The following is a 22,445-nucleotide window of genomic DNA, read 5'->3' as shown; positions in this document are numbered from 1 at the left end:
TAGAAAGTGTAACATTTTTGGCTTCTTTTTATTCACCCCAGTTGATATCACCATTGAGTTTAGTGACTTGTTTTCATATGTCTTCATCATTTCAAAAGCACGTTCATTCTTCCATTCATGACAGACGAACACGGCAAGAGACCTAGCGGTAAGCATGTTGCATGCTCAGGATGAAAACTGGAAAAACGTTGCAAAATGCGGAATGCAATTTGCTGGATGTCTGCATTAATAGGATAATACAACGATCTGGCAACCATTTACTATTTCAAGCCAATAGATGAACTCCTTTTTCAACTCTTCAGACAGTGGTAGAACATCCATTGTTGAGTATTGTGGTCCTGGAGCATGCCCCTCTCTGCAGCATCCTCCAAAGCTGTGGGCTCCATTATCCCTCTGCGGATGGTCATCTGGTAAGAAGGGCAGTACATGCAGCCTTCCTACATCAATGGAGACCTCCTTGACTTCCCACTTAGTGAAAGGCCTACAATGCTACTAGGACCACGAACAACATGCTGCAGTGCTGGTGGTCTTGGCAACATAGCCCGAATTGAGGACATTTCAGTAGTGAAGGCTATGCTTTGGTATGCATGGGCAGCCGCTGAGGGCTGATTGTGCTGGTGTGTCCAGCAGGGGGCAGGTATGTCCTCATGGGAGAAACCTGCAGATAATCTCTCATTAGTATAAACACAATTGGAGACCTCTGTAAAACAAGGATCAGGGGAAGTTGACATGTGTGGTTTGTAGTCAGGAACATGCCACTGTGGTATGATATGATATGATGTTTTATTTATATAGCACCTATAGACAACGTGTTTCAAAGCACTTCAAGGCAATGGAGGGAACAAGTGAAAATACAATGACATTCATACAGGTCATGAGCAGTAAGGATGTGAAATTAACTATCGTTCTTGGCCTGACAACATTTCAGATAGTGCAAGAGATAAGACATAGATAAGGAAGGGAGGGGGAGAGTGGGAAGGAAATGGAAACAGAGAGGCGACTACCATACTAGGCCTGACGACATTTCTGGTACAGCCGGAGAAAACAAAAGGTGAGGGGGAGGGGTACAGAAAGGGAGGGTGGGAACAAAACAAGCGAATATCGTACTAGGCCTGACAACATTATGCTGGAGGGGCTTGGGGGAGGAAAAGAACAAGTAAGGGAGGAGGCAGATGAGGTTGCTATCATACTAGGTCCAGGGACAATTCTGGTAGCGTAAGTGCATAGAATAAAGTAAGGGGAAGAGGGGAGAAGATAGGAAAAGGGAGAAAGGGAGAGGAGGAGAGAACAGAGAGAAAGCAGTCAAAAAGAGTTCAGATGCAAGAGGGGAGAGCGAAGTTAGTAGTTACACATAATGTTGCAAGCCTAGATACAAGATGAAGATGGGAACAACATGATTCAAGGCCACCATGAGAAAGGGTGATGCACCGTGAATCAATGAAGTCCATAAAAGTCAAATCCAGCATTGACTACAAGACAGTGATGGTGAAATCAGAATGTATCAGGACAGACTCCTGCAGAAGTAGGCTGGAGGGGGGGAGCAGGGTAGAAGAATCGAGCAAAAACAGGCAACACCTGTGCGCGAGAAGGGGGGGCACAAGGGAACATCATGGGGGGACCAGAGGAGTGGGGATGGCCTGTGGGGACAGAGGGAGTAAACACATGTTGGTGCATGCTTACCTGCTGTCTGAGCAGGGGTTCCGGTCCTGGATCCTCCTGGTCTGAACAGGTCCAAACAGGAATTGCCCTTTTCTTTGTCTGCCCTTCGCTTCAGACACCCGGGCTAGAGACGTGGTGGGTGGTGCTTAGGCCAGGTGACCAAGATCCACTTGCACCTGCTCCCCATCTGCAAAGGAAAAGAGGCGGGAGGGTTCCTTAAGTAGGGAAAAAGAGCAGCAACCAGGAAAGCACCAGGCGGGCAGGGCTTGCTAAGTGGGGAAAAGAGCGACAACCAGGAATCTGGTTGTGGTGTGCTGTGGTTCACAATGTTCCTACTTGAATACCTCTTTGCATAGTTTACATTTCCCCACTTTGTTCACTGATGTGTTCTTCCCCAGTTAATAACCTTGTCCTCTGGAAAGTCCTCTGGAAAGCTAAAGTACTCCCAGGTCCATGGCAAGCTCTGAACTGTCATGGTTGGGTGTGGTCCATGTCTCAAATGAAACGTGACAGGTGATGCTTGTCCTTGTCTTGTCATAGCTATCATATCTATAACGGCAGGCAGAGGTGAAGCGGCCTCTCGTTGTCCTCTTGCGCCATCTCTGGAGGGTCTAGCTCTGTCTCTGCAACCTGCTTCTCCTCAATCTCCTGCAGAAAAGCCATCTGCACCACCCTCCCTGTGCTTTCCCTTGGTGCCCTACCCCCTCACTCCACTGGGGTACCCTCTCCCTGCTGAGTACCCAGCACATCCTCTCTTCCACCGAAGTTGAGCTGTTCATACACAGTTCCCAGGCAGTCCCCTAGAGTTTCTGCATCTGCCATGACCACGACCTGCACTGCTATAATCGCTATCCCCCAAACTATGACAGTTCACCATCTCCTTCCGCCTCTGGCACTGGTGTCCCTTCACCAGCATGGCCCCCTTCGACAGTAGCAACCCTCCTCTGTCAGCCCTGAGCCCTCTCATCTTCCTGACCCATTCTTCTATTACTTTCCCACCTCAGGTAACACCTGTTGGGGTTGTGGTCGGCTAGTAATATGACATTACCCCACAACAACACGCACTGTCATATGTTCCTGGAATAGCATGCTAGAATTCAGTAAGCAGCTCCACATGCAATGCTTATGTCGTATGTCTAGTCTGAAATGTAGTTTTGCCTTTTGAACAAATGTCTATTAAGTTACATTACTACATCAAGTATAGATTCAGATTTCCTGCAACAGCAGTGCTTATCGAGAGTATTTATATATTTACAGTGCAATGTGGTCTTGTGGCATTGCTTCATTTTCACTTATGAAGGGATCTATGTGATCACTGCGCCGCCTGTAACTGCAACGGCCGGAAATGCCGACTCCAGTTACGGCACAGTGCAGTGATCATATCGACCACCGTGCCCGCTTCCCCCGGCCTGCATTACCCCTCCCAATCCCCCAATCCACTCACCTTTAGGGCGGCACACTTCTATGTGTGCCGCCCGCACTCTGCGATCCCTGCGGTGTCAGCTCCTCCCATCAACGTGGGTTGGAGCTGACACCGCAGGGTGCTTTTCTTTTTTTCTTTTTTTTTCTTACGTTTGCTTCGCTTTCCAAAAGGGATATCCCCGCAAACCCCGAACCCCGTTACTGCGCCCAAGCAAAGCGGGCGACACCCCTGCAACCCACGCTCTGCTTGGGTGCAGTAAATGTTGCCCTCATTTTGTGCGGCTCCAAAGTCGCAGTGACTGGGGGGGGCGCACAAATGAGGGTGACATGTTGCTACACTACCCTTATGAGGTATGATTTGTTTTGGTTTCATAGCAGAAATATGTTTACATAATTATAATTCATGGTGCTCCAAGTGCATTCATTTTAGTTACTCGGAGATTGTATTAATGTTTTTAGGGTTGATTTATTCAATGCATGTCATGTTCACAGCTATTGCCATTATAATATAGAACCGTGGAAGGGTCATAGCATGTCTTATTAATAGTTTAAAGCATAGCCCTTTATCTATATATTTGAAATTGAATCATGAAAAATCCATTAAATGGCCGCCGAACAATTTGATGGGCTGCCATCCTAAATTGAACTCCAATAGCATTGAATTAAAGGGCCACCAAACACTTTTTCATGTTGCTATCTTAGCTGAATGTTAGTAACCTTAGGAGTGGGGTGCATGTGCTGTTGTTTTCTGAAAATGGCTGCTGCACATCATGGTTGGTGCCATCTTGTTTTTTTTTTTATTGAACTTCATTAATCTCTTTGCTGCTAGGTGGCCACTGAACAAGTTGTGGCAGTCCAGAAAGGATGCCGGTACGGTGCGACCGGCACCCTTATTTCCGGGCTGCTCCGCTTAGAATGAGGCGCCATGTGATACTGTCGGAAACTGGGAGAATCCGATGCTGAGACGTTTTTAGAGTTATCGGGGACGGAATAATGCAACACTATGCTGAGGCCGGGCTGCTAGGCTGACAGGAGGGATCAGAGAACTACACTTTGAACAGCATGAAAAGACATATGCCAGGAGAGCATTTTAGGATTGTGTTTAATTCCAGTGGGCATTCGTTGTCCATTTTGAATGTGCTTTTCCATTTTTGTCAGTGGAGTATTCTTTGATCATTTTCAACTTTCACTTGCAACGTTTAAAGGCACGTGGTACGAAGTCCAAGGTGAAGTGTTCAGTAGATTGTTTTTAAACCAGCAATGTAGGGCTGTCTTTATTTTTCTGAGCATTATTGTGAGAACAAATGTACAATACCATATTTTAAATGACTTCACACATAGCAGATTGGCTTTTGGAGATATATAGGAAGAGGATGTTAGAATGATAATGATGTATACTTTTACAAATAGCAGGAGTTACTTATAGTTTTATATTACTCTTTCTGAGGTGGATATGTTATTTTCATAATGGCATAACTATATATAAATGCCATGTAAGTGTGTCATAAGATTGTATTCGTTTATAATCCTCATGAGCTCTGGAGACATTTTGGTGCATGTTTAAATTCTTGTCGAACTAATGACAACTGTGTAGTGTTTGTCACGGCTGAAGGACCATCAGACAACTCAAGGAGGTCACCATAGGGCACAGCAGGTTCATTTTTACCAAATAGACAAGCCCGATGCACGAGTTGGACTGGATGAATGAAGGAAGGAAGGATTCTGATAGAACTCACTAGAACATTTCCAGCTTTTTGTGGGGTCATAGTCAGTCAGTCTGTTCCTCACTTTCCTCTGGCTGCACCTCGATGGCAGTCAAATAAAAGTAGCTCACAGACCCTGGGGTTTCAAGCATCCTTAAGGGACACCTCTTTCATGGCCTGATTGCTGATTTGCACTGTCTTCAACTCTGTCAGGATGTTGAGTTTCTAAGTGGTCCTTTCTACCGTAAGGATTCGAGGGGGATCGGGCTTGCCTCAAACTGTGCCACATCCTTGTCTGACTTTTCCAGATCTCATATGGCGAGGGCGTTTCTGGAATAATACTTGGAGTGCTGGTTGCTGTCTCTGCTACAGAGGCTGACCGCAAAGGCTAGTCAGGAGCCTCTACTCCAGGGTGCCTTGGGAATCCCTCATCAACCCCCTGCTTCTCTCTATTTTCCCTCCTCCACTTTCTTCCTCACTTGCCAACAATGGTCAGCCCTCTTCACCTCCCCTCTAAGTGCCTTTACTTCTCTTTCCATCCCCACTTTTCTTTCTCCTCCTCTGCTTTCTCTCCATCCTTTTCCATGTCTCTCCCAATCTGGTTCTTCTTCGTTGGTTCTGGTCTTGCACCATGCTTTACACGTTCCCCTCCTCACAGTTCTCTCTTCGTGTTCTGTGTCCCTTTTCCTCCCCCATCTTCCTGTCTCAAACCACTCCACTGTTCATCTCATCCATTTGTTGTCTTTTTCTCAAGAACTTTCTCTTTTCTCTATTTAGGTCCTTCTACTCTCCTCTCACTCATCCTCTGCTTCCTTTGCCACACTTCTGCTTCCTCCAATCACCTGCATGTTCTACTTCTCATTTCAGGTCTTGCGCTTCTCCTCTCCAACCTTTTACTGTCTCCTTCGCCGTTTGCCTCTTTCCAACACCCAAACCTTGAGCAGCTGCTGTTTATAAGACCCACCTCCCAAACCTGCAGACAATGAACCCCTATCTGCTGTGGTGCTGGTGCTGCTGAGTTTGGGCATTTTTTTTATCATCCACCACAGGTGCTTAGAGTCACTTTGTGCACTGTGGCATGGCTCTGTGGACCGAAACCTCTAGAGGGTTGTTCAGCGATCTTGAATTGTACAAAAGCCTGACTATTGCTGCACATGGTCCTCTCTTTCTCAGCCACCAGTTGGCCGCGCTGGTGCTCCCTCCCAAAGCTGCGAAAATATCCTCTCCACAAATCTGCATGCTGCTGCAGCTTGAGGGAATCACCAAGTGGCCCTTCTCAATTCAAATCAATGTTGGATCTTTGCCAAGCAAAAACATTGCTACTGTGGTGGCTCCAGGTGAAAGTTCTTGGAATGTTTGCCATTGACAAACACCATGGGATAAGGGCTGGCTATTGCTGTACTCACTTGACTTGGATTCCAAGGAGGCACTGTAATTCCACGGAAACCTTGCATGAAATAAGATGTTTGTAGCTAGGGGCTTTACTTGATTATTTTATTTGGAAATGTTGGCAAAGGGGAAGTGTCAGAGAGATGGGGAGAACCACAGGTTAAAGATGGTCTCCTTTCCTTCTCCAGGCCATACATCATGTAGTGGGTGTTGAGACTGGGCCCCATGGCCTCCGGAGCCTCCTCTACCAGCATCAAACATTGGACTTTGTAAATAATTCACACACGGGTAAGTTCTTCTGAGCTCTAGTAGTAGGTCTATGACAATAATGCTGACCAGTAGAAACCTGTCAAGTCCTCTAGAGCAGAAAGATCACTTGCTGAAGTGCTGAAAAGCGTACCTACCTGCTCTCCCAAATATAATCTGACAAAACCTCAAGCAAGTAGTCTAAACTGCCTCTCAGTTCTAGGTAAGGCACTGATATGATAGGATAGGTTATCTATAACACGCTTAATACCCAGAGGTTTCTAAGCGTGGAAAGCAGAGTGTGATTACACACATGGTCAGCTCACCATCCTTCTCCAAGATCATGAAATAATTCCTAATCCACCAAGAAATTAGCCTACTCTTCAATGTGCACCACTCCTTTCAAGTCCAACACCCACTCATGCATGAACAAACAAAACTAAGGCAAAGACATGGATTCACATGTGTCACACAGACAGTAGAAAAGCATTCCTTGGATGAAGAAAGACAAACCTCTTTGGCCAGTGCCTGAAAGATCGCATGTGACATGACAATGCTGGTATATATTGCCACAGCCAACATGAAAATGTCTTCTTACAATGGCAATATTGGAATTATTAAGCACAGCTAACATAGGTGTTTTCCTAGAGTGGCAATTCTAGCATATGTTGGCACAGCCAGCATTAACGTGTCTGTTTACAGTGGCAGAGCAGAAAGATATTGTGGACACAGGCCTCATGAAGTGCCTTTTTCATTGGGAAAGCTGGCAAACATATTGCGCACACAGGCATCACGAACACGTGATGGGAAAAATGCCACTTTGTACTGTTGGTGACTGTGCATCCCTTGAATTTATTGTTGTGCTACCCTACAGCAACAATATTACATTCTATGGCTTTTTCCTACGTATTAACAAACTGTGTGCTGTAAAATGGACCACTTTAACGTTTTTTGATGGAGGAATCCACACAAATCTTTGTTGGTTTGTGCAGGTACCCGCATGTAGCTCAGTCACTTACTGGTGCATATTTAGGCCCCTCCATTGGAAGAATTCCCTGGGCAAATTTACCTTTCGGATATTTGCTTGTCAGGCAGATATGGCTGTTTCAAATCAACAAAAATCTTGCTAGAATTTAGGCAACACAGAACATGTTCTAATAGTCATGGTACTGGTGAATATCTGCAATTAACCAATTACCTTTCAGACGCCTGTTTTTGCAGGCCGAACTGTGGGCTTGATTCATGGAAGTGTTTTATAATGGTGCAATCCCATAGGAAAACGTTCCATGAATCAGGTGTGTTTTCAATCTCCTAAATGTCTCAAGAATTTAGATAACAGAAAGTCTGCTATTGATCAGGGGACTGGTCTGTCTGTATCTCTCATACACACCAGCCTATACCTACTTTCGTTACCAGCAGTGTTTCTCAGGTAAGTGGTTATCACTACCTCTAAGGGGCAGAACTAAAAAAAAAGATACGAGCAGAGTCCAACTGAGCCAAGGCACCGTGCCTCTCATGTTAGGAATGCGTCTCCATCAGGGAACAATGCAGAGCAGCAGTGCATGGGTCTTACAAACACTTCTGAAGTCCTTATTTACAGATATTGGGCCTCATTACGAGTTTGGAGGTAGCCATGGTGCTATTAGCGACATGGCTGCCTCAAAAATCGGTCCGGGTCTGGGTTCATTGAATGAGGAATTACTGGGCCATTCCAACCTAAAATACCCATCCCAATTCCCATTCGAGCCCCCATAGGGCTCAATGGGAATGGGGAGGGAGCTAATAATTAGCTCCCTGGTGCTTTAGCGGCTCCCGCTAATGGCGGCTGGTAAAAACAGCCGCCCATTGCGGGACCCACTAAGGGACCTTGGAATACGGCAGAAAGGGGTTAACGGCACCGGCATCCTTACCGGCACCGTTAAACCCTTACCGCCGCTCTCAGAATGAGGCCCATTGTCACCGAAGATGACAATGATTAGTTCAGCCTGGTTGTTTGGCACCATTTTCCTTGAAGACCCTTTTCCTTTTCAGCTGTACCAGTGATTAGGTCAACATGGTAACCTTTTGCAATAGGGTATATAGACCCGAAGTCATTCACCTATGAGAAAGATCAGTCACCTATGAGAAAGGTCAGTCACCCATGAGAAAGATTGGTTTATGCCATATTTTAACATATGTGTGTATCCTACCAACTCGGCATCTAGACCATTGGTTCGATCTAGCCAGGCTACATTTTGATTGAAACAAGGGGGGAAGAGCATGTTTCTTGTAGCTTCAAAGTGTGTCATACGAAGGTCTCTTAGAACTGAGAGAACCCGTGACCAAAGAAGGAGCTACTTGTTGCATTGCATATTTTTTTGCTCTGGGGTTTTAGACCGTAGGTAACTTTGCGTTTAGCTGTAGGCCGAGGCAGGAAGTGGATCTTTGCATGGAAGAGTTGGAATCACAGTGAGTATTCTGATGAATGGGTCGGCAAACTATGAAACGTTTTGTAACCATGGCTTGCGTCCTCTTGAGTGAGTAGAACAACCCCCCACCCCCACCAGAAAGTAGTGCTCTGCAGGGAAATTAGGAAAAACCTAAGCTTGCCCCTCTAGATCTGTTGTGAAGACCCAGGGATTGGCAAACATATTCAATAACGTTACTGGGCCGAGGCCACTATTATTGCAGCTCATGATACAAAACAAAATTCCAGCATCATCGTTTACTCCTGTGTCAGGGCGGCCCACTTCCGCCCGCCCATAACTCCACGTCAATCACTTTTAGTTTCCTATATTGATGGTGGCAAAGCGATCTTCTATGGGATCAACGCACGTGACTGCATGTGTACTGTGTGCAGCGCTCTGTGGGCACTATATCAACAGCCTAATTCATGGAAATATTTGCATGAAAAACGCAGATTTGCGCGCCTTTCTGCCCGAAAATCCCCATACTTCAAACAGGGATTTTCGGGCAGAAAGGCGCGCAAATCTGCGTTTTTCACGCAAATGATTCCATGAATCAGGCTGCAAATATTGAAAAAGCTATGTATGAAATGGCACTGCCCTACAAGGCAAACTGCAGCTGGACTTCCAGTAACAGCTGCTTGGTGGCGCTGGGGCCTGTGTGACTTACCTGAAATGGCTTATCCGATTTTCAAATATTGCAAGTAAAATAAGTAAAGAAAATCCATTTGGTATGCTATGATATAGTTCGGGGGTGTCAATATTGTACCTGTGATTCGAGATTTGAAGCTATGTAGCCTACTGATTTATAATTGTCTTTCTTAACTTTGCAGCCTTGCCATGACATCGTGCTCCACCATACTTGCCATGGGAATGATGCCCCTGTGTCTCTTCATCTACACTCGATCCTGGGACATTTCAAAAAGCATTAAAATACCATTCGCAAATATAGGTATTGCTCTTTTTTTTTCAGTCATATGTGTTGACTGCTCAAGCGTGGGCATGGCATCTGCATGCATTCATGTGTATCCCCTGCAGACACGCGATCAGGACCTCTGTCACAGTGCAAGAAGGCAGTGCGCCCATCGCGCAGCGCGCACCAGTAATGAAGTGGGTGTGACTATCCACCACTAGTGTAGACGATGGGTCAGCCCTAGAGGGCAACAAGGAGCCCTGTGCTTCTTGGCCCAAATGGCAGTCATGGAGCCCACGACAGGGTACATCAGCCCCCCCTGAGCCATCTTGAGGGTGTGACATATTCTTGAGGTTTTTCATTTGATTTATTTATATTTATTGTTGGTTTCAGTTAATAATACAACTTTTACAACAAAATACATTCATAAAATATCAATCTTTCTTAATATTTCCATAAAAATCCGTACTTTCACATTCCACTATATAGTGTGCAGACGTCCATATTGCATTATACATTTGATATCATAAACTAAGAACAAACAAATATATCATGTACATTTTTTTAACTCACTTTAAAATAGTATTTTCTGACTGACTAACTCCTACACAAACTACAAGCCTCAACATCGCAGAACTGTGTCAAAGGCACATATCCTCAACACAATATTGTAACCATAAGATCACTAGGCATTCCCGATGGAATTAAGTAGAGGTAATGCTATCTGCCATGCATTATAAAAAACAATCAGCATAGCTTGTGAAGATGTATTTAGACAGTAGCTCCAGAAATGCACTGAGGCGATGGCATCAAACCGATGGTAATATTATCTATACAAAGAACAGTAAACGGCCTCCATTTTGGGACATGCAGTAAGGATGTGTTGTACAGTTTCCAAGCTTGACCCTATCTCACACATTCTGCAGGTACGCTGATCAAGGGCCTTTTTCCACCTTGCTCTAACCGGTAATTGGTTAAGGCGCAACATTAAACGAAACCTGCGTCCTTTAGGGCATGGGCATTTTATTAGATACAATTGAGAAGAAAAATATTTATGGTCAATTCCTGCAAGATATTGGTAATTATGTGATAAACTTAATCGGCTAAAATTATCTTCCCATATCTTTTAGCTTAGCTTTGTTTTTAAATACTTGTTTTATAATCTACTAATTACTAGTTACTAATTTAAATCTGATTTCGGCCAATGGCAGCGTGCGGTGTCATCTCGCTGCATTATTCTTTTCCAGGGTAAATGTTAGTGCTGCTCCCGGCCTTCTGCACTTGTGCTGGTCGCTGGCATTTTCATCTTTTTTTGGTTGTTGTCTTTATGGTGGAGACCTCTTTTGACCCCGCCAAACCTCCCACAGTATGTTTGTCCGTGAAAAATCACTTGACCCAGAACACAAGTTTAAACTTACCCTGTGATGGAGTGGAGAGGGAGGGTCATGTCAGGCATGGAAGCCCGCGCAACCACGCACATGTACGTGGTGATGTAGGGAGATACCTCACCTCAGTAATGAAAGAGTGAGAGCCCCTGCGCATTGGCTGGGAAGATCCGACCAGCACATGAGAGGGATCCTCTTTATTTATACAGCGCCCGTATTTAGTTTCCCATGCTGTGCGCTACGAGGGGTTCTTAGCAGTACCTCCCTGTGAGTCCCATGCAAAGAAACTTCCTAGACATCTCCTTGAAAAGGTGTGATCACAGTAAGATGTCAGACAGTCTCAGAGAAGATGAGGAGCTCAGGGTGTGTCTGTAGGCTATAGCTGAGACCGGAAAGAGGAAGTGGGCAGTCTTTTAGTACTGACAAACAACCTGGAGTGCTTCAGATACTGGAGGATACTCCCAGAGGAGCAAATTCATTTTACTGGTATTGCTGGAGAGAGAGGAAGGCCCAGAGATTTAAGTGCCAGGGCTCATCCCCGACTAGCCCCAGCTACGCCGACCCCTCAGGCAACCCATTTAGCTAAAGCGCTGCATGGTTAAAGGGCTGCCTGCAAGAGTCAGCATTTCGGGTTAGAAAAATGAAGAGCCTTTTAACCACACAGCTCCATGAAAGAAAGGGTTGCCTGTAGGAGTCAGCGACCACCCTCCCCTTAGGCAGCCTTTTAATCATGCGGCTCCTTGAATGAAAGGGCTGCCTGCTGGATGTTGGCCCCACATTAAGACACAGAAGAACAACTGGCGCACACTGGTGACCTAAATATACCCACCCGTACTTAGGCTACACGCCCTAATTTAAGCCACTCTTCGATTTAGCCACCCACTTAAAGCACTGGGACCCCCTAGTCTATACATATTCCAAGAGAAATGGACAATGGAGTATTTTAAACCTGAGGGCTTTCCAAATGCTTTCTGCTGAGAATGCACCGTGGGGTCATTTCATACAGAGTGGAGTGTATATGTAAGGTGCAATAGAAAGGAGCAAGCTGTGTGTGCCAGAGGATTCTCAATGCATTTGAAGGAGGAGAAGTGGCAAAACACAAATTTTGCATTTCCGTTGTGCATTATTCTTGCTCCTTCAAATGCCTCCTTGTTTTAACACCTCCCTGAGATTTTCATGAAGGTGTAAAAGAAATGGATGCTCACGGAATCTGTCTGCTTTTATTCTATAGGATTAAATTGTGAGTGCAGTCTGCAAAGCGGAATTTGCAAACAGCATTTACATTTTTCACAAAACAGGGTAAAATGAAAGAGTAAAGGCATTTTCACCTGCTTTTACTCTAAAAGTTGACCATGGCATGCAGGGGGCCACACAGCACCCAAGTGCTAATGTTGGTCACCCCCAGCGCTCAGTGTGCACTTCTTCCTCAATGACCCCTTAGAAGTTTGGCTGTAAGGTTGCCTCTTGACCTATCCCCAAGGTCTGTGGTGTCAACATGTGTTAATTACAGGAATGGAGATGCAGTTCTCCAGGTGGCCAAAATTAAGATCCCCACCTCATTCGCTGGCTTCAAACGCAGAAAGAGAAACAATAATGGCATTTCCAAGTAAAATGTCTGCAACCAGTAACTTCCTCTCTAAGAGAACCTATTTGTTCACAACATACTATTTAGCACACCACATAGAAAGCTGAAACATGGGAAAATGCGTTCACTTTCTTACAGAGAAATGATTTACTTTTACACAACCCCGGATGAATGCTCATGTTAAACCCGCTACAGTTTAACCAAGTTTGCAATTGAAATGCTTAACCTGTGAAGAAAAGATTGTTGTTTAAATGCTAAAAAATAAAACCACATTTAGTTTACTAATTAAGTTGGTGGATTTACTTTCTCATTATTAAAGTCACGTTTTTCACTTCATTCCTAACGCCTCAGCACATGTATTGCCACTAGCATTATGTGCTAACAACCTTTTAGGGGAGGAGTCATTATCACTTGGGATAATGGCCCTTCCACAACTTATGGCCCTAGGATTCACCTAGGGCCATAACTTGGTGGCGGGTAATTTCCCCCTGCAAATGGCCCCTCCCTCTGCCTATAAGGCTATATCAAAGTGTTCATCTTTCCAGTCGGTACTCATGGAGTGCGAAAGCTAAGGAAATCCTTTCATGCCATATCAAGGCATTGAAGATTACGTCAGATGGCAAACCATGGATCTTTACTGGCCCCATGAAGGCAGGGGAATGGCTCGATAGGATATGATTCAAAACTAGACTGAACAGCTCGAGTTCGACCTGAGAGAGAGCACTGTTGAATTAGGCAGAATGACAGGAGATGGTGGTTGCAGAATGTACTCCTTGAGTGCTGATTGTTTGGAACCTAAGGCTGATTTCCGAAGCAGAGAAAGACGGAGGGAGTGTTGTGCTGGGAACTTCAGGCTGCATGCAGACTGACTGGAATTACTGGAAAAGACCAGGAAAGTGCTAGAATGTGTAGATGTGGTTTCTGTGAAGGGTAGAGGAAGGAACTGTGGTCACCCTGCAAACTGCCCTGTGCATAGCAGCATTCATGCTTGGCCAAAATAGGAGGGGTTAAGCCCCCCTTACACCGGTTCACATGGCCCATGGAGCTCAGGCAGGCAGGGAAATGCGTGTCCTTCCCCAATTATTGTGCAGATTGAGACCTACTGACATGCAATTCCTTTTTTTTTTGTTTTTTTTTTTTACTTTTAATTTTTTTTATTTTCACATAAATGAACAAGAACAGCAATAATCCATTAAATCTACACATAGTTAATCATTACAAAACAGTAATCATTCATCATAACCAATTCAAAAAGAAATCATCAATATTAAAAATAGAACAGTTTGAAGAAGGGAAAAAAGAGGAAGAAAAGAAAAGGAAGAGAAAGGAAAAAAGGAGAGCCAATGCAGGAGACAAGGACCAAAAATACTAATTGCATGAAACCAAACAACAAACACAGAATGTTACAACCAATACACAGTCTATAGGTATCATACAGAACATTAGCGAAGAAGGATATGCATATATTTATTGTCCTAGACTAGAGTTCAGATCTCCCCATAGGCATCAAGAAAGCAGCTCCAAATGTCCCAAAATTTCTAAACATCACCAGTGAGTTTGTAAATGGCTTTTTCATATGTTGAAGTTGTAAGAAGTTCCTCTATCCAATCATCAATGTTGAAAGAATTACTTGACTTCCAGGACCTCAAAATGATTTTTTTAGCAACCATACATGCACGTAGCAACCAAATTTTCTTACCAAAGTCAATTTCCTCCAGCAAAGAGTCATCGACCAAAATCAGTAATGAGGCATTCATGGGGATTGCAATGTTTAAGACCAAACTTAATCTCTCACATACTTTTTCCCAGAACTGCATTGTCTTAGGACAGGACCAAATCAAGTGGCTTAGAGATCCCCTAGAACATTTACACTTCCAGCAAAGATTGTTGTCCAAAAGTTGTCTTCTGAATAGCTTCTCCGGTGTCCAATAGGCCCTAAACAACAACTTCATTTGAGAAGCTCTGAGGGTCCAATCCAAACTCACCAACCGAGTGTTCGCACAGCACCTCCGCCAACATCTGAAGTTCACATCTTCCCCCAATTCCTCCGCCCACAGCGCAGGTAACCTCGGATCACCTTTCCGAGTGGCTTTTATGATACCATACATGGTAGAAGCAGGGTGTGATGCACTGCAGCATACAGTTAGAGCTGCCCAGGCTGGACTCTGAACATTCAATTGTGGTCCCTCAACACAAGCCGAAATAATAATCTTCAACTTTCGATATTCAGCAAATGAGCAGTCCGCCATATCATACATCTGGCCCAGTTGAGTGAACGTTAACCAGTTTTCCCCCTCAAACAAATCTCCAATGTATTTGATACCAGCCACGAACCATTCCGACCAAAATAAAGTTTTACCTTGATACTTCAAGACTGGATTATGCCATATGGAGGCATCTGGGTGCAAATAGGGATCTGTACCCACACGGCTCGAAAGTTCACACCAGCAGTCTTGCAAAAATGAAGTAAGAGCACTGATTTTTCTTGATTTATTCCTCTGAGTGGTTAGCAAAGCTTTGAAAAAAAGATTCCTTTTCTCTACAATGTAAAGTCAAGAGTGAGGGGTTATATGAGATTTACATTCACATCATTACTTTATGAGTGTTCCAGAGTACAATGTTCCGTTGATGCAACAGGGAAGCGTGGGTAGGTCATAGAAGCTGAACAATCTTTTTGCTTGCATTGTTTGTTAAAAGGGGGGTATTTTTTTATGTATTTTATTTATTGTGCATTTGTAAGGCGCTTATGCATCAAGTAAATTGTGTTTCAAAGCGCCCACGGGGCAACAGGGAGGGAACATGTGAATGAAATGCAAATATAACAATGAGAGATAGAGGCGGACCTACTAGGCATTGTGAGCATTCGGAACGTGCAAGAGTAGAGAGAGAGAAGGGATGAGGGTGGAATAAGTGCTAGGGGTTCAACGGAGGGAAGTGCTGGGGAGTAAGCAGCTGTTAAGTGACTTAGTGGGAGTGGTCAACTTCCAATAAATAAGTGCAGACCTGTGATAGCACAGGCAAGTGGGTGCTTAGGCAAGTGCTGGGTTCAGGCCGAGGCTGAGGTGATTGGGTGTGGGAAGACAGGACCCAGGTGAACACATAAGGGCCCTGACCACCAATCTTAGAAACCGTGGGGTTTAGCAGAGGAAGGAGGGAGAGAAGGAGGGGGTGAAACGGTTGGTCTGGAGATGATGTAGTGAGAGTGGTGCGTTGTGAGTTTTATGATACGGCTAAGAATGGTGGGGGATGTAGTGTGATGGGAGAGAGCATAGGAGAGAATCAGGATGAGAAGGAGGAAGACAAAATCCATTTTAGTTTGATAGTAGTCAAGAGTAGTTGGCAATGTACAAGGTGTAGTTTAGATACTACCAGGTGGAACAGGTGAAGAGGTGGTATAAAGGCTGATAGCCAAAGAGACAAATAGTCTGCAGCAGATGGTAGATCAGGAGCAGGGATGACCTCAATATTACTCTCAGCCCAGTTGAAGTGCCTTCTGAGGATGGAAAGACCATTCAAAGATGACGGCGTTGGGGGTCAGAATTCGCCTGAACAACCCATAGATTGACACTGGATGGTTCTTGTATGTCTTCTGGCTTCTGCAGGAAGCCTCAGGCCGCTCGACAGAGTTCCTCTGGTGGCGTTGTGCTGAGCTCAATGTTGCTCTCACCCCAGTTGACTCCTCTTCTTGGGATGGAAAGACCTTTGAAAGATGGAGGTTTTATTCTGGATTTCTTCTTGGCCTCTCCAATTTTAACTTCAGGCAGTTTCCGTTTGTCTTTGGTATTCCACTAAAGCTTACTTTAAGCATTACTGTGCACTCACCTTTCTTCAAAGCAGCATTGACCTCAGGGATCCGATACATCGCCTGAACAATGACCTGCTGGGTAACAACCAATTTTCTGCATACTCTTTTAAATCAGCATCCCCAACTCCACAATGGATCTAAACAATGTTCACATTCGTTTTTGTATAACATGAACACCCTGTTTTCCAAATTAGAGACCTCTTCAATTTCTGCATTTCTACCATCAGCTTGAACCGAGCAACACCACCATCTCCTCCAGTACCACAAACTTCTGGACCATACTTTGATTTATTCCCTCATAACGACTACTTTTACCATCAATTCAATTTTTATCCTCAAACGTAGCAACCATAGCATCAACATTGTGCTTTTTTATGTAGCATTTCAGCAGAATCCAGGAGCCATTGTTCATCACACACTAGCCCTCCTTCTGCCATTCTCACAATAGCTTGGACACCTGTTTTGGGGAAGCAGTGTCCTCGGTCAGAATAAGCTGGTCATCATTGCCAGGGATGTCAACCCAGTGTGGTTTCTTCAGCAGCAGCTGGGTCCAGAGTCCAGCAGATGTGAAAGCAAGAGCATTTTAGGACCTGGGCTCAAAGAGCACCTGTGTGGCAGGATCTCACCCACATCCTTCCCAGTTAGTTTAGCTTTGTTATGTTGTCTGCTTGACACATTACCTTGCATAGTCAAATGAAACTTATATTGGTTTGTCCAAAGTTACAATGAGCTTCAGAAAGCATAGTGAGGTTGCCAGGGTCACATAAGGGACAAGGACATGTGACTGGCGACTAGTCTTGCTACATGCTACATTAAAATGTTCTTTTCACTCAACAACGGTTTCATTCTAGGCTGTATGCAATTCAGTCAGTAAAAACATGTATTTGGTTTCAGACAGCAAAATGTGCATTTTTTTCATTCAATCTTATATAGAATTCAGCAAACAAGTTTTTGGAAAATGGAAATCACTTGAGTTTGTATGAGAGGCCATTAGGGACATAATTCAGTATTTCCAAGTGATTTCCATTTTCAGCACACAGAAACAACATCAATTAATTGTATATAGATCGGCACATTTACAGAAGACAAGTACAAATGAAGTTTGATATAGTGTGAATCTTTTAAGACACATGATCAGATTGAAATCAATTTACAAAAATCAAGATGGATTCATTGGCGCATTTGCAAAAAATGTGCATGGGTTTTCATGCTAAGAAAGAGATCCAAAATAACATTGGCAAATGTACACACAGGAAGCACCCCTTCAGAGCTAAGCTCTCGGCCTAGTGACACAGCGAGGTGGGGCAGCGGGACAACACTGACCATGCAGGTTACTGTACAACAGACTTTATGATTGAATAATTATGGATCGCGTCATAAGCCAATCATGCCCTGGCAATAGCAAGAACACAGGTGTTCTAAACTTAATTTACATGTTGAGCCTTCAATATTGAATTTCGGCCATTTTCTCCTTACTCATCCTGTTGATTATGAAGTCATGCTGTGCATGCCACCTTTGCACAGTAGACCACTTTTGTTTAGATGTGGGCCATTTTGAATGTAATCAATTGTTCCTTGTCGTCTGTCCTCTTTATACCTTTACTGCATAGTACGTTTCCATCCTATATATATAGATACTGATGCCAATGCTGACATACTCTTCACAGTGTAGTCATAGGTTATTTGTTCATTTAATGAATATTAATATGGAAAGAGTTGAATGGGTACATTTTAATTCTTTTTTTTTAACCTTTAGGAATTGCATTAGTAAGCCTGATTGCACCAGTGGCTGGTGGAGTGTTTGTGAACTACAAGTGGCCAAAGAAGGCTAAGGTCATTTCCAAAGTAAGTTAAAAGTTAGCTTCTCTACTGTATTTCCGGGTAGTATGTGAGTGGAATGTACGATGATTATGTGTTAGCCTTGGAGAGGGTCAAACAAAGTGTCGATATTGATATTTTTATTTATTTGTATCACGCTCACACACAATTGTTCCAGAGTGCGTTCCCACCTACCTACCTCAAGCTCCTGGAAAGTGATCCAAGAGGTGGACAGAAAGCAGATCGAGTAACAAGATACAGATATCCTAGAAACCTTCAGAGTATCAAGGCTCATGTCAAGATAGTGGGTGAGGTTATGACAAGTGATGGGCAACCACCTCACTGAACCAAATCCAAGGATCGTATCACTCGTGAGTTCTTGCAAGATTCGCCAAACCTTGCCTAGCTCACATCCATGTTCGGCAGGTGGGCTGAAGTTCGGTGGTCCAATCAGAATCAAGAAACCTCCTGGAGGGAAATGGTGGACCCATCAGAGCTCTAAGTTCGGTTGCATGAAAAGACCGAGCTCATTTCTGATTTCTCTGAAGATTATGCTTGGCTGTTAGGCAATGGAATCGGGCTGCTCCATGCTAGAAGAGAGGCAAGTCTTCTAGACACTTGTTTTCCTGATTGTGACTTTTTATTGCGTGTTTTGCTGAGTGCTTTAAATGTGGACTTACTCATTGGGAAATTCGTTCTTACACGCTTTGTGATTTAAACAAATCTTTTTCTTTTATCTCATTCAATCACCCCAAAATAGATACTATTTCTGAAAACCACTGCATTTCTTGAACCTTTTAGCTTGCCCTTCCTCTTTTGATGGATTCAAGGGTTTTGTGTTTCTGAAAATAGTTTCTTCAGACTTCTGCTTGGGTTTCCAGGTCGGCCTCATTCATAGGAGGTAGGTATTCTATTTGAGGAGGATACATTTTCTTTGAAGCCATTGAATTATTGGGTTAAGATATCCAAACCTGACACACGTGAGCTGACAAATTGCCTACTCAGCAATAGAGGACATTGTGATTTGTGAGGGTATTTAAAAGAACATCTAGATGCTGTAAATATTTTGAGAACCACAAGGTCTTTTATGTCTGTCCCATCTGATCTTTCATGTCTTTAAGACCACAATCTTCAATTCCCTCCTAATGATAAGATGGTTTAGTTCAATCCTCAGCACAGGTAGAGGGTTCAACTTCACTGTGGCCAAGACAGGGAAGAGTTTCTTGCACATCCTGTTTCTCTTACACTTACAAAAATAGACAAGACACTAATGCTGAGGGAGTAGCAGTCTTGTTGGTTTGAGGTGGGACAATCCAAGTTTTAAAGCAGTGGGCATAGTGCTATAGGAAGCTATATGAAAAAAGACACATGGATTTAAATATCACTCATCTTAAAACCAGGAGCAAACAGAAAAATAAAGAAGCTGGTGACATTTGTTCAAACCTATGGAGCTCGAGGAGTCGCCTGGCTGCCACACTCTGGGCTCTCTACAAATTATTACTTTGTGTCACAGAGAAATCCAGACACATTGTAATGCCAAAATCAAGGATGTGTGAGAGCAAAGCGGTCCCCACAACCATCTTATATGGAAAGGATAGTAGTGTCTGAAGCCCTGCAAGGGTTTTCCGGTGAAAGAAACATGACAAATGACACATGAGGCTCTAATGATAGTTCCACATCCACAAGGATTCCTAAATCTTTTACCTTCAGTACTGAGGTCCAAGGGAATCGGAGCAGAAGAGAGCGTTCCTTTGGGTTGGAGGATGCATTGGCCTGAAAGACCTTAGTCTCAGTTGGGTTCATTTTAAGCCAGTTTTGAAGCATCCAAGCTGAGCCTAGGACAGACAGTTCTTCATTTTATTGGATGTAAGGACTCAGTCACCTGTGAAATTCATTGAAGTAACTCCAAAAGGTGAAACCACTCTGATAAATACAAGCAACTAATGGGCTAATACATAGATTAAAGGGGTGACACAGGGCCGAACCCTGTGTCACCACCAATTTAAGCACATAGGAGAGGATGTAAATGGGCGCAGTACAAGTGATACTGGGTGGCCCATGAGGAGCAGGTGATCGACAGTGTTTCAAAGCCAGTCAACAATCAAGCAGAATAAGAGCTTCCATACCACTGCCACCTACCTCCTCCCTGAGCTAGCTGCCCTTTACTGAACAGGGTGAGTAGTTTGATGCTTGTGCCAGTCCAGAGTCCTGATTGTGCTGGCTCGTGCAGATTGGTCTCTTCTACAGATCCCTGTAGCTGGCAAGGCACTAGGTGTTCCAGCTACTTACCCAAAAATGGCATCTGGGAAATGTGTTGAAAATTACTCAGATCCACAGTATCCGAGACAGTTTCCCAAGCAAAGGTCAGACAAAAGCACTTCTGTCGGCCACAGGTATGGAGCTTGAACATAGGGATAGTTTAATAAGATTCCAAATGTTTTTACTGAATAGTTGTAGAAGCATCTTGGACATGTTAGGTTGTACTAGTCCCAGAGGTGATTCAGAGCAATTTTAATGTTTTGCTAAGTGAGAGTTCCTCATAGAAACTCAGGAGTGACATCATGTGTGTGCTGTTAGCTGCACCCTTGTCCATGGCTGTGCTACTGGATGGAAGAATATCAGCAACGTCTGATTTTATTTTCTATATCTTCTCTTGGAAAAAATGAGACAGATAGTCCACCAAGGCCTATGATGGCTATGACGACTCCAGCTCTGTAGGGCCACTAAGATTATTCAGAAGGTAAAATAGCTCACTAGTTGTTTTTGAGGCATTCTGTAAACTACCTGAACAGTTACTTGTTTGTGTCATGTCACGCGGGAGACTGGGGTCTGCCGCTCCCATTTCCTCCTGGCGAGTCTACCCGCGCGTTCGCGTCTGGGGACTCGCCGGGAGGGGAGCAACGGATTACAGGGCCGGCGGCCTTCGGCGCATGCGCGGAGGTCCTCTCTCTCGGTTCCGCGCATGCGCCGTGGGGGCTTGCCTTCCAAGCCTCGTTCTGGGTTCGCCGGCGCCCGGAAACGGAACGGTTTGCGTTCCAGGCCTCTCGGGCGCCGGCGGCCCATAAAAGAGGCCGCTAGTCAAAGCTGCCCGCGTCTCAACGCGGTTTGCTTCGCTTTCCTCGTTGTTCCTGCCCAGCCTTACCTGTGGCCTGTCCTGGGCCTACCTGCTTGCCTCCAGCCTTACCTGTGGCCTGTCCTGGGCCTGCCTGCCTCCAGCCTTACCTGTGGCCTGTCCTGGGCCTGCCTGCCTCCAGCCTTACCTGTGGCCTGTCCTGGGCCTGCCTGCCTCCAGTCCTTACCTGTGGCCTGCCCTGGGCCAGCCTGACTCCAGTTCTTATCCGGGTCCTGTCCTGGGCCTGCCTGCCTTCAATCCTCACCTGGGTTCGGCCCTGGGCCAGCCAGCCTCCAGCTACTACCTAGGTTTTGCCCTGGGTCAGTCTTCCCTCAGCCCATTCCGGAGTTCTGTCCTGAGTCATCATTGTGTAGAGGGGACTTATCCCACACTAGCCTGCATTCCCCCTGTTCCATCTTGGGCACGTTCCTACAGTTCTCTAATTGGCCAGACAACTAGTTCCAACTGTCCTCACTCTTTCCTGTCTTGCCTGACTCCGAATCTCATCCTGTGTACCATTGGAACTATCTGCACCAGCCAAGCTCCTTTGCCTACTACGAATACCTTTCTGCTACACTGGTCTATCTATCAACTGTCGCTGCACTGAGGTTCTTGGAAGATTCATGGTCTGGACTACAAGCTCTACCTGGACTATGGTTCCCTCCATCTGAGCCTACATCCTCTTGTCACGCTTACCTGGGAGAGTGCCTTTGTGACATTGGGGGTTGGTCCATCCTTCACCCAGTTCCTCATTTGGGTGGTGGAGAGGCTGATTCCTCGTGCCGCTATCTCATCAGTTCCTGGACTCCAGACTGGCGACCTCTGCGAGACCAACCACCAAGACTACAGGTACGCGGTCCTCTCGGGCCAATCAGCTTGACAGATTGAGACGCCTTCCTCCTGATTCAGAGATGGATGAATCGCAGGACATGAGGAACGAGTTGCTAGCGCTCAGGGCCGAGAT

At 44.9% G+C, this 22,445-nt stretch overlaps 1 protein-coding gene across 1 annotated transcript in view; it reads left to right on the top strand.

The window, feature by feature from the left end:
* SLC10A6 (solute carrier family 10 member 6) overlaps positions 1–22,445 on the top strand; it is a 151,440-nt gene that overhangs the window by 39,943 nt on the left and 89,052 nt on the right. Inside the window, 2 exon segments of the mRNA XM_069630441.1 lie at positions 9,697–9,815; positions 18,308–18,396. Of these exon segments, the coding sequence (XP_069486542.1) occupies positions 9,697–9,815; positions 18,308–18,396 (208 nt within the window).

Source organism: Ambystoma mexicanum, chromosome 6q (assembly GCF_040938575.1).
Source record: "Ambystoma mexicanum isolate Mex_15411 chromosome 6q, UKY_AmexF1_1, whole genome shotgun sequence".
NCBI lineage: Eukaryota > Metazoa > Chordata > Amphibia > Caudata > Ambystomatidae > Ambystoma > Ambystoma mexicanum.
This window is presented reverse-complemented; position numbering and strand designations above follow the sequence as displayed.